The 12,151-nt window shown below is 48.1% G+C and overlaps 1 protein-coding gene across 1 annotated transcript in view; it reads left to right on the top strand.

Annotated features, from left to right (window-relative positions):
- PSMD1 (proteasome 26S subunit, non-ATPase 1) overlaps window positions 1-12,151 on the top strand; it is a 1,063,364-nt gene that overhangs the window by 926,310 nt on the left and 124,903 nt on the right. Inside the window, exon 20 of the mRNA XM_069617568.1 lies at window positions 4,554-4,723. Within this exon, the coding sequence (XP_069473669.1) occupies window positions 4,554-4,723 (170 nt within the window). The remainder of the gene's footprint in view (window positions 1-4,553; window positions 4,724-12,151) is intronic.

The following is a 12,151-nucleotide window of genomic DNA, read 5'->3' as shown; positions in this document are numbered from 1 at the left end:
GCTGTAAGAACATCTACAGCCTCCAGGTTGGAAAGCAGGTGGAAGCAGCACCTGCAGAAGCTCGAACCTGCCCGGAGATGCTGGCAAATGCAGATGAGTCTGCCCAAAACAAGTGGAGACTCTTGGGCATTCCAGCGAACGTGGCAACAATACTTTTGAACATTTTAGCCTTGTGTATACTACGAAAGGCTTATTAGAATACCAAAAGACTAAACGGCATACCCCAATGAACTGTGAATATTTGATGTGTAAATGTGAGGCCCAAGTTAAAGAAACCTTACCAAGAGTATATATCTCAACCCGGCAGCCATACCAGCGATATTGATGATACATAGAAGCATATACAAAAATCATGGTAAATCAGACACATGGCTAGCAAAGCATATGAGAAGTCTTGGTAAACCAAAGACACCAAGCGTGTGAAATGTATGAGAAATCCTGACAAGCAAGACAGAAAGCAATTGATATATATATATTTCTGAGGCTTGTGCATCTGCTTAGAATCACATGATTTGCATAGGCCGACATCTAGTGGAAGTTGCAGATTATTGCACATGAGGTTTTTCGAAATTCGAAAAGGGAGGTTGACGGGGCGTGTCTATAATACTATCCCATTGTGACGTACCCTGTAACCATGATCCCCCACGTGTCGAGGTCCCTCAGATTATTTGTTTCTGACCAGAGGGAGTGTAAGCTGTAAGTGTGGAGTCTAGGTGGAGACAGTGAGGTGTGAACGATCTGTTTGTCCAAAGAACCTTCAACTCCAAGAGGGTAGAAAGGGTGGGCGCTTGTGAATCTAAGCAGATACAGGCATCAGAAATATGATTGCGGTGAGTAATGTATCTCTTCGGAGGCTTGGGGATCTGCTTAGAATCACATGTTTTGCATGTACTTGTAGTAGGAGGTGGGTTGTTTGAAGGTAGTGTTGCAAAGAGATGTTTCAGCACTGCTTGTCCCACCTGTGCATCACCTTTGATAGTCCAGACAGTAATGTTGGGTGAAGGTGTGTACTGAACTCCAAGTGGGAGCCTTGCAAAAGGCATCCAAGGGTACATTTGCTGTGAAGGCTAGAGTTGCCTCTTTGCCTCGTGTTTTGTACTTTAGGCTTAAATGGCAATGTTCTCTTAGCAAGAGAATAACAAAGTTAGATGGAGTTGACAATCCATTTAGAAATTGCTACCCTAGAGATAGGGTGCCCTTCTCTATTGCGGCTACAGATGGAAAAAACAAATCCCTTTTTCTGATGGGCTTTGTCTTTTGATGGTAGAACATCACTGCTCTGAGTACATCTAGTGTCTGAAAGCTTTATTCTGCTGCATTTGTTGGGTTTTGGAAAAACGCAGGAAGTTCTATAGTCTGATTCACATGAAATTAATATATGAATTTAGGTGGAAATCGAGGATGGGTTCTAAGCACTACTTTATTACAAAGGGGTCTTGTAGAGCCTGTAGTTCACTAACCCTTCTGATTGAGGTAACAGCTATAAGAAAGGCTGAAGGCTGACATTGTGCATTGGCTCGAAGGAGTCCCCCATGAGCCTTGAGTACGATATTGAGGTCTCAAGTGAATGTTAAAGAAAGACATTGTTATCCAGACCGAGGAGAAGATTGCATTAAAGAAATACTGTTAAAGACGTGGTTGACTAAACAGGAATCTTAAGTCCAAACAAGGTACCCAGGAACTGTTTACAAAAGTGACTTTTCTTCTTGCAATTGAGAATCCATGAGAAGAGATCCACCCTCTGGAACCAAGGGCTTCCGTCTTGGAGAACATTTTTGTTGGAATTGTACTTTTCAGTTGTGAACACTTTTTGGCCATTTGAAGATATGTACCTCTCTAGGCTGGACGGTTGCATGTAATAGTCGACGTGAAAATTGCCTTTTTAAAAAAAAGAAATTGTGGCAAAAAGGCCATAGTGCGGCACCTGCAATCCATGTATTGGATGTGGGGGACACCCCTGAAATCCCTGGACCCCTTCCGCAACCCCTGCTCTCCTTGTGTGGTATAATGCAAACACTTTTACCGGTTCACACCACACACTTTTTGTTGTGATGTTTTGTAAACACGTCACTTTTTCAGAGACCATATTACTGAATACCGGCTGGACTACTGCAATAGCCTCTCTAAATCCACCTGCCTCTCCCCTTTGCCCTCTGCAACTAATCCAGAACAGGACTGCAAGACTTGGCCTTGGCCTCAAGCCCAGGCATCATATCTCTCCAACCCTGAAATCTCTCCACTGGCTTCCGGTGGCTGCAAGGATCAAGTTCAAGACCTTCTGCATTGTCCACAAGGCTTTCTGGGACCGGGGACTACACTACAACCAAATCCTTTTTGCATTTTTAAAGCGCTCACACAGCCTGGGGCATCAAGGCGCTGTTAAAGGAATATGTCTCTTAATTGTGTATTTATAACACGCTTAATACCAGGAGGTTTCTAAGTGCGGACCCGGGGCTCGAACCTGTGTTGCTTCGTGTTGTCTTGTTTTCAAGTTGAGGATGTTGCTGCTGAGCTATTCTCCCGGGACGACTCTCTCTCTCTTCCCTCAGCACTTTCCTTCTCAAGCCCTTCGCTCGTCCACCTCTTTGAGGGTCAGGCGCTTCTCCAGGCAGAGAGTTGGAGGGTAGATCTCTCTTCTCGGCTGATGCCTTCCTCTAAGGTTCCGGAAGCAACTCAAGACCCCAAGTTGCTGACCCCATTGTAGCTCTCTGGCAAAGACCGTGTTCCACACCTCCAGTTTATTCTGACCTTGCCAAAATGTAGGCAAGCTTGTGGGCACCCCAAGTTTCTTTCTATGCACCCCACTCGTGATGGGCTGGTAGTGCAGGCTGCTACGGTGAACACCAGGCCATCTACTTCAACATCAAATCTGACGCCTAATAGGGAGTCCAAGAAATATGACACCTTGCAAAGAAGTTGTTCTTCTCAAACAGCATGGCTCTGAAGACGGTAAAAGCATCAAGTGCATTCGCAAAATATTGACACAGCCTGTGGAGAACAATAGAGATGATGGCAGAACATATCCCTGCAGGGGAGGTGTGGAACGGGTTCCTGCGTATAGTTGATGATGGGAAGGAGGTGGCCTGTGAAGTTCTGCAATTGGGCCTTTATATTGGCGACGGCATGGCCATGGGGTCAGCCACAGTACTACGGAGGCAGGCGTACCTCCATAGTGTGGGATTTTCACCTAATATCCAGTCAAAACTGCTGGACATCTCCTTTGATGGCGAGCATCTTTTCGGCCCCAGGGCCGACGAGTTCCTTGAGAAGTTGAAGGACTCCATGATTGCGGCTAGTTCGCTTGACCTTGCTGTGCAGCAACTGTCCTAGCCGTACTTTAGGTTTTCCTCTAGTGGCAGAGGATTCAGGTGGTATGGCCCATTTGGGAAGAAAGCACAGCTCCTCCAAACTAGCCTGGGGCAAGCAGTTTCTCGCATTCCGGAAGGGGAGGAGGGGCCAGCAGACTGCGGCAACAGTGGCGGGGACACACCGCCCACAAAGCCGCTTTAAATTCTGCCTCATTGTTTCGCCAGTCGTTGGGAGAATTGGAGAACATTTGTCCCAATGGCGGGAGATCACCGCCAACTCCTGGGCATTAGGGCTCATCCAATGGGGGTACTGTGCCTTTTTTAAGGAAACCACCAGACAGACCGCCTCCTGCTCCCCAGCAGCTCGAACAGGAACTCCAGGATGACCTTCGAGCCCTGTTGATCAGGGGTGCCATGGAAGAGGTACCTCCCGAGCAGAGAGTATTGGGCTGGTATTACTGGTTTTTTCTGGTACCCAAGAAAAGCAGAGGACTATGTCCCATTTTGCACCTGGTTTAAAATGGTGACATTAAGAGAAATTCTCCAGGCTCTTCAGCTGCAGGACTGGTTGGTGTCATTCGATCTACAGGATGCTTATTTTCACATGCTCATTCACCAGAGGCACAGGACATTCCTGAAATTCCTCATAGGGCACAAGCACTACCAGTTCAAGGTGCTCCCCTTTGGGTTGACCTCCGCACCCAGGGTCTTCAGCAAGGTGATGGCAATAGTGGTGCCTCATCTCAGGAGATCCAGCGTGTCCTCCGCATCGCCCCGCTCACTATGCTTTATGGTATAGTGAGCGCGGGCTGCGGGCGACCCTGTGGCACCGGATCCCGATCACTGAAGTGAAAGGGAACTGGCGCTGCAGGAACCCAGCGTGAAGATGAAGGTAAGTGGGGTTTGTTTATGTTGGGGGTGTGGGTGGGGGGGTGTTATGGGTGTGTTGTGTTATGTGGGTGTATGAGTGTGTGTGTTCGCAAGAGAAAGGTGCAAACTTTTCGGCCGCAGTGGTTTCTTCCGCGGCCAAATCACTTAGATTCGGGATATCTATCTGATGAGGAATCTGCTGTAGAAGAATCAATAGGAAGAACATTAACTGTAAGTAATTTATCCTTCGGCTTAGTGCCATTGAGTTTTATTTTTCTTAATTATCAACGTAAATTGTAAGAGCTTTCGAATATAAAGCTGTACATCCCTTTTTGCTTAATGTATACCTTTCTGGTTTTACTTTTTCTTGAACAGGAGGCCACAATGTGACTATCTCCCTGCAGTCTAGGACCGGGCACACTCATATGCCATCCGTAGTTGGTGTCCTTGTCTTCACTCAGTTCTGGTTCTGGTTCCCACTCTCGCACTTCCTGTCGTTGGCGTACACCCCAACCTGTGTCATTGGCCTGAATAAAGATCTCAAGGTACGTGCAAGTGTTTCTGCAGGGCAGGAGGAACTTCAAAATGAGAGAGCTCATGTAGAATAGCATTCCTTGGACAGGCGGGCGGGCGGGTGATTACATGAACTTGGATGTGTGCAGTTTGTATCAAGAAGCACAACAGTTTGCCTATCCATGACATTCTGGAACAACTTCAACACCCAAAAAAGATTTTCTCTCATGGTGGTCTCATCACCCCCCCAATCCCCCCCACCAAAGTCCAAAGCCTTGACAAAGCTAAAGCATGAATCGGGCACTGAACTGAATAGTCAAAATTACTGTTCTACTATTTGCAATCGACGTCCATATTTGACTCATTATGTGTTCATCTCGAAACCTACCTACCTACCTGCCATGTCACCTCAGGTGGTGAGGTACGCTGCTTCTCTTTTAAAGCAGCGGCATGCCTGCAATGTAACTCAAAAACTCAAACTGTAGTGCCACCACTCTGGTTTTGTCAGCGAAATTCTAGAGAAAAATGTCCTTGCTGCTACCATAAACATTTAACAGCCACACTCAGTTTTGGGTGTTCAGTTGCTTTATTTCAAGAACCAAAATACACACAGCTGCAGAAGGAATGTTCAATATTTCGAACTGACATAATTGTAGTCCATTTTGTTTATTTTTTTTAACAATCAAATTATACAGTCCCAAAGAGGCCACTACCTCTTATCCAGCATTAGCAAACACAAAGGAATGACTGTAAGGCAATTATTTAAATTCATCCAACGTGTGAGTCAATATGAGGGAGCTTCTTCTATGGCTATATTACCCATTTAATGCACTTGATCTCATAAGCAGAGATTCTCCTGGTCAGCACTAGCTCTCTTTAGAGGTTGTACCATACTAATTATTTTATAGGTCAGCTAAGTTAAGTTACATCCCCTTCTATCATACCTTACTTAACTGAAATCATCTTGGAAACAAACCCTTAATCTTCGAGGAAGAAGAGGCCCCCCCACTTGGCAACTCATTTGTAAAATCTGAGTGTGCTTTCATGTAGTGTATATGCAGCAGGCTCTGTGACTCTGAATTCTAAAGGGAATGGAAAATGTCAGCAAAGGAACCCTTTGGGCGTATTTGTTTGTGCACCCTTAACTGGCGTGCTATCTTCAGTCTTCTCAGATCAGCTCAATTAACATTTCATGCTCACAGTTAGCACTTTTGCGCATGCCAACCAATTACCTCTCAGCTCTACATCTCACATGAACATGCACATCGGGCTTAAATATGGTGGTCTCCAGCTGTTCATCTATAGGAATACATAACCACAATAACAGAATTACATTAATACATTAGAAGCACTTTCATCTGAGACTTCCTGCAAAAATCAGGTTCAACCGTGCTCTCCCTATATGATGCTTAGATGCGGGAAGATTGATAAGCATATGTACTGTAACGGTTTTGCCTACCAACATAGAAGATGGCATAGTGTGTAATGAAAGATTTTCTTTTTGCTGTTTTCCTCTTCTATGGCTCATTCTTTCTTTTTGCTTTGTTTTGACTCCTGACCTGACATTTTGGAGGCAAGTAAAACCTTCTGTTTCTAATGGACTCCTTCCTCCCACAGAGTCCTCCTCTTTATCGATCTCCCAGCGCAGCTGCTCTTCATAAATGTTTTCACATCTAAGGGCCCAGCGCCAGACATGATGTCTGGGCAAGTATATATATATTTCTGAGGCTTGTGGAATCTGCTTAGATCACATGCTGTGCATAGGCCGCCATCTAGTGGAAGCTGCCGAGTATTACAGTTTGTTTTTCGAAACTCGAAAATGGGCGTCGACACAGGGCGTGCCAGTAATACTATCCCTAATGTGACGTCTACTGTACCCATGATCCCTCACGCATGTAGGACCCTCAGATTGTTTTTTTCCACCATACTTGTCGGAAGCATCCCGCGGAGTTCCCTGGCTTTAGCCATAATTTGCTAAATAATATATATTTCCACGTTTTCTTCAATACCCACGTCGAGTCTTTGGAATCAGCCCGACGCCGGACCGGAGAAGAACACTGCCGTCGAACTACACAACGGACTTTGGGCCTCGGAAGGTGTCTGGCCTCGGCCCGGGCCTCGGAAGGCCTCTGGCCTCGGCCCGGGCCTCGGAAGGCCTCTGGCCTCGGCCCGGGCCTCGGAAGGCCTCTGGCCTCGGCCCTGTACAAGTAGGGAGAGTGGGGGGTGGTACATACTCTTCACTCACATATATTTTCATATATATATTTCTACACACTAGCCCGCTGCCACAGGGTGCGTTTGGAGGGTACCCCTTTCCAATTTTGCCCCAAGTGCAACCGCAAGTACCCTTGGGTTGACAGACACGCCACCTGTAACCTCTGCCTGCCGAGGGACCACCCACCCTGAGGCAAATTGCAGAGCGTGTTGCCGGTTCAAGGCTAAAACTTTAAAGGACCGTTCGATCAAACGTTGGGCCCACCATGCCAGGCAACAAGAGGCCATTGAAGCCGAGGGTGCCTTCAGTGATGGCAGCAACGCCGTACTATCGGACGGCGAGGGCAACGTGGCGTTGAAAGACAGCCCAAGCGCAAGTCCCCGACATCGGAAGGTTGTCCAGCAGGGCAGCTATGGGGAAAACACCCGGCGACACGAGCGCTACCCACACCACATCCACTAAGCACTCGAAGTCCAACCGAGACTCGACGCGCACGTCGAGTTCTCGGAAAGAGGCACACAGAGAACGGTCCACCGAATCGGTGTCCTCTGGGCGTTCTCGATCAAGATCGCCGCATGACACCAGGCAACCATCCACTGTTGCCAAGAGTGCCTCCCTTACTAAAGTAATGGAGGTTCGATCATCCAAAGACGAAGCCGACCTCCATCCCCAGGCCGCACTCCAGGAGTCGGCATCAGCAGACCGCTCGACGCCTACACCCGTGTCCCGACGTACTCAATCTACGGAAAGGGACACTACCCCCGAATCTCGACGCCAGACGTCGAAAAGCTCGGAAAAGGTGAAAACCCCAGGGAAACACACTTCCACTCACGGGAAGGGGGGAAAACAGCAGAAGAAGCCTTCTCAACCTTCTACACCACAGATAGCTAAGGACAGCTCCAAGTCCTCTGTTAAACATTCGAAGACCCTGCACAAGCCCATAGGTCCAGTCAAGAGATTGCAGAGAAACACCCCAAAGAGAGGGTAATTCCCAGCTCTAAACAATGGTCCAGTGAGGACATAGACAGTTAGGTCCGGAAGGTCATCCCTAGCAGACTTCTATTCCAAGAATCCAGAGCACTTCCTCTCGTATACCCCGGATGGGGCTACTCCCTCAGGGTCTAGGGACCCGCAACCCCCTGGTAAGAAACCTCGAGTTGAGGCACCAACACAAAGTCGTTCTTCTGACCCTTTTTACGTACAGCCATACTCTCAGTATAATGATGATCCACTACAGGATGAGGATCCAGAATTGGCAGCGTTGGATGACCAAACTGGGGCGGACTACTATGGGGATGACGAGTACCAAGACGAGGACGAAGATAACCCAGAAGTCTACAGAGTAGACTCCCCAGTAGACAAGGAACCTCCGGTTACCGACTCTCCAGTCGACAACCAACCTCTACTAAACAAGGTTTTATCCAAAGCGGCAGAACACTTCCGCATAGATACTCGGGGTGCTCAGGAGGAAAGGGACTTCGCCGAGTAATTAGTGGGAGAAGAGACCCATTGCCCAGGCCATCCCTATTCTCAAATCTATACAAAGGAGGATTGATCCTTCCCTTCTTAATCCCAACCTCACCAGGGCAGTAAACCCCAGGATCGAAAAGTTGTTCAGTTGCAGCCCAGTCAGAACCGCTGTATATAAGGGGGCAACTGAAACCGGACTCCCTAGTAGTCACAAATACCCGAAAGAGGGCGGGAACGCCCCTATCGTCGTCTGAGGCTCCCCCGACAAGGAGAGCAAAAAGATCTACGGATTGCAAAGGGAGGTAGCCTCCACTTCCGTCTACCAGGCAAGGATTGCCAACTCCACCACTCTGCTGGCTAGATACAACTGCCATCAGTGGGAACAAGTGGCTGCACTCATCGACTCCGGACCGGAACATTTAAAGAGCCAGTTGGCACAGGTTGCGTCGGAGGGGAGGGCTGTGTCCAGTTACATCCTAAAGGCACTCTTTGATGCCGCAGATAATGCTGGCAGGCTAATAGCAGAGAGCACTGTTATTAAAAGGCATGCTTGGTTAAGGCAGTCAGGGTTTAAACCCGAGACACAAGCATCCTTAATAGACAAGCCGGTGGAGCCTGATCTACTGTTTGGCAAGGCAGTAGAGGACGCTTTAGAAAATGCCAAAGATGAGTATGAGACTCTGAAGTCCCTGGGACAGTTGACCAACAAACCCCCTAATCAAAGAGGGAATGGCAATTTTCGTCGCCCACTCGGCCAAAATTCTTAGAGGCTCCAACTATTCTCAGGGGCAGGGCACACCATGGGTTAATAACCAGCAGTCTACCCAGAGTTACAACAGGGGTAACAAAAGGGGTCGTGGTAAGGGTAGAGGCAGCCCCAGCAGAGGCTGCACGCCTACCGAAAAGCAGTGATGCTGAGATCAGGGTCCCTTCCCACGCATCTCCAGTAGGGGGACGCATTACCAACTTCACCCAAGCTTGGGAAGGGATCACGTCAGACAGATGGGTGCTGTCCACAGTGTCCACAGGATACTGCATAGAATTGCTCGAGCATCCCCGAAACCACCCTCTGCGACAAAAGGTACATTCCCTAGACCACCAGAAGCTCCTCCTCGAGGAGATAGTCAATCTTCTAAACTCGTCCCGGGCAAACAGGTAAACAAGGGTATTTATTCAACTTACTTCCTTGTGCCAAAAAAAAAAGATCTAACAATGCGTCCAGTCTTAGACTTACGCCCTGCAAACAAGTATGTCAAGCCCCAAAAATTTCACATGACTACTATTCAAGCGTTAATCCCCCTCCTAAAAAAGGGGGATTACATGGCAACACTGGACATGAAAGATGCCTATTTTCTTATTTCCATGTTCCCAGCGCACAGAAGATTCTTGCGCCTCAAGGTGGACAGTCGGCACTACCAGTTCAAGGTGCTGCCCTTCGGTATAGCCTCGGCTCCAAGGGTATTCACCAAGGTTCTGACGGTGGTGGTGGCACACCTACGCAGGGAGGCAATCCCAGTGTACCCTTACCTGGACGACTGGCTCATCACGGGGGAGACTCCAGCAATTTGAAGTTCAAACATTCAAAGAACGATCGACCACCTCTTCGAATTGGGTTTCTCCATAAACGAGAAAAAATCAAGCCTGGTGCCAAGCACCTCCAAACAGTTCCTAGGAGCTGTACTAAACACTCAAGACGGGTTGGCCTTTCCATCAGAGGAAATAATTCGGAACATACTACTGCAGATTCCTCAATATCAGTCCGGTCGCCAGATAACGGTACGCAAAGCGATGTGTTTGCTCGGCATGATGGCGTCATGTATTTACCTGGTCCCCCACGCGCGCCTGCGCATGCGTCCCATGCAAGAATGGTTGGCAAAACAGTGGCCTCAGGCAAGTGTTCAGTGGGACGATCTAGTGGTCGTTTCGCCAACACTAGTACAAAGTCTTCACTGGTGGACAAGAGAGAACCTGTCAGGGGGGGAAGCCTTTTTACGATCCAGAGGTTCAAGCTGTAGTCACTAAAGACGCATCCCTATCAGGGTGGGGAGCACACCTCCTTCACTACACAGCGCAGGGTCTCTGGTCCCACTCAGTGGCCAAGTATCATATCAATCTGCTGGAGCTTCTGGCAGTATTCCGAGCGCTTCAAGCATTCGAGCCCCACCTGTTAAACCTGTCAGTGCAGATCCTAACGGACAGCACAACTGCAATGTTCTACCTAAACAAGCAGGGAGGGACTCGTTCGCCAAATCTGTCCAAGCTTGCCCAGAAAATTTGGATATGGGCACTCAGACGGAACATTTACCTGTCATCGCATCATGTTCCAGGGGATCTCAATTCTCTAGCAGACGCCTTGAGCAGAGATCCTCTCCCACAAGAACACGAGTGGTTGCTAAACAGAAAAGTCGTAGAAGACATCATCTCACGGTGGGGTTTCCCCACTACAGACCTAATCGCCACAAGCGAAAACAAACAATGTCCAGGATTCGCATCCAGGTTTCCACAGCCACACTCCATAGGGAATGCCCTATGGATGGATTGGTCAGGGATGTTTGCCTACGCTTTTCCACCAAACCCCCCCCCCCCTTATGAGGAAGGCGGTCAACAAGATTCACAGGGAATCGACGACGCTCATCCTAGTGGCTCCTATGTTGGCGAGGCAACCATGGTTCCCTCACCTATGCAAACTAGCCGTGTGCGAACCCATTGGACTCCCGTGCTGGCACAATCTACTGTCCCAGCACCAAGGACAAACAGTGCACCCACAACCCAACTCAATGAACCTGGTAGCATGGCTCCTAAGGTCAAAGAGTTTGGACATCTCAATTTACCACAGAGATGTATGGATATCCTAAAGGAATCTAGGAAACCGAACACAAGGTACTGTTACTTAGATAAATGGAAAAGATTTGTTGTCTGGTGCCAGAATAAGCAATTCAACCCAGTTGATTGTACTCCTTCCAATATTTTCACCTACATGGTCCACCTTCTGGACGCAGGCCTTGTGATCAACTCACTCAAGGTACATCTGGCAGCGATATCTGCCAACACCACTTCCCACAGCAGGGTTTCGTGATGGAAGTCCCAGTGGTGAAGGCCTTCATGGAAGGGGTAAAGAGACTCCACCCTCCAATCTCTAACCCACCACTGGGTTGGGACCTTAATGTGGTGCTTGCTAAAATCATGGGCCCACCATTTGAACCCATGCATAAAGACAGTCTCAAACACCTGACCTATAAAACTGCCTTCTTTGTAGCCATTCCATCCATAAGAAGGGTCAGTGAAATTCAGGCTCTTGTCAGTGCAGGATCATTTCCTTACTGTTCATAAGGATAAACTGGTTCTACATACACACTCTAGGTTCTCGCCTAAATTTATTTCAAAATTCCACGTGAACCAGTCCATTGAGCTCCCGGCTTTCTTCCAGGAACCCAAAAGCTCTGCTGAGGTGAAACTACACACTCTAGATGTGCAAAGAGCGGTCCTCTACTATGTAAACAAGTCCAGACCGCTAAGAAAAACAGATCAACTGTTTGCCTCCGTAGCTACAGGCAAAGAGGGAGATCGCATCTCTAAAGGTGCCATCTCTAAGTGGATTGTAAATTGTATCCAACTGTGTTACTTCCTTTCTGAAAGAACTTTGCCTTTTACGCCTAGAGCCCACTCTACAAGAGGCATTGGGGCCACTCTAGCTTTCATTGCAAATATACCCCTTGACCCCATTTGCAAAGCAGCTACTTGGAGCTCGATTCACACTTTTACTCCGCACTACTGC

This window comes from Ambystoma mexicanum, chromosome 10, assembly GCF_040938575.1.
Source record: "Ambystoma mexicanum isolate Mex_15411 chromosome 10, UKY_AmexF1_1, whole genome shotgun sequence".
In the NCBI taxonomy this organism is placed as follows: domain Eukaryota; kingdom Metazoa; phylum Chordata; class Amphibia; order Caudata; family Ambystomatidae; genus Ambystoma; species Ambystoma mexicanum.
This window is presented reverse-complemented; position numbering and strand designations above follow the sequence as displayed.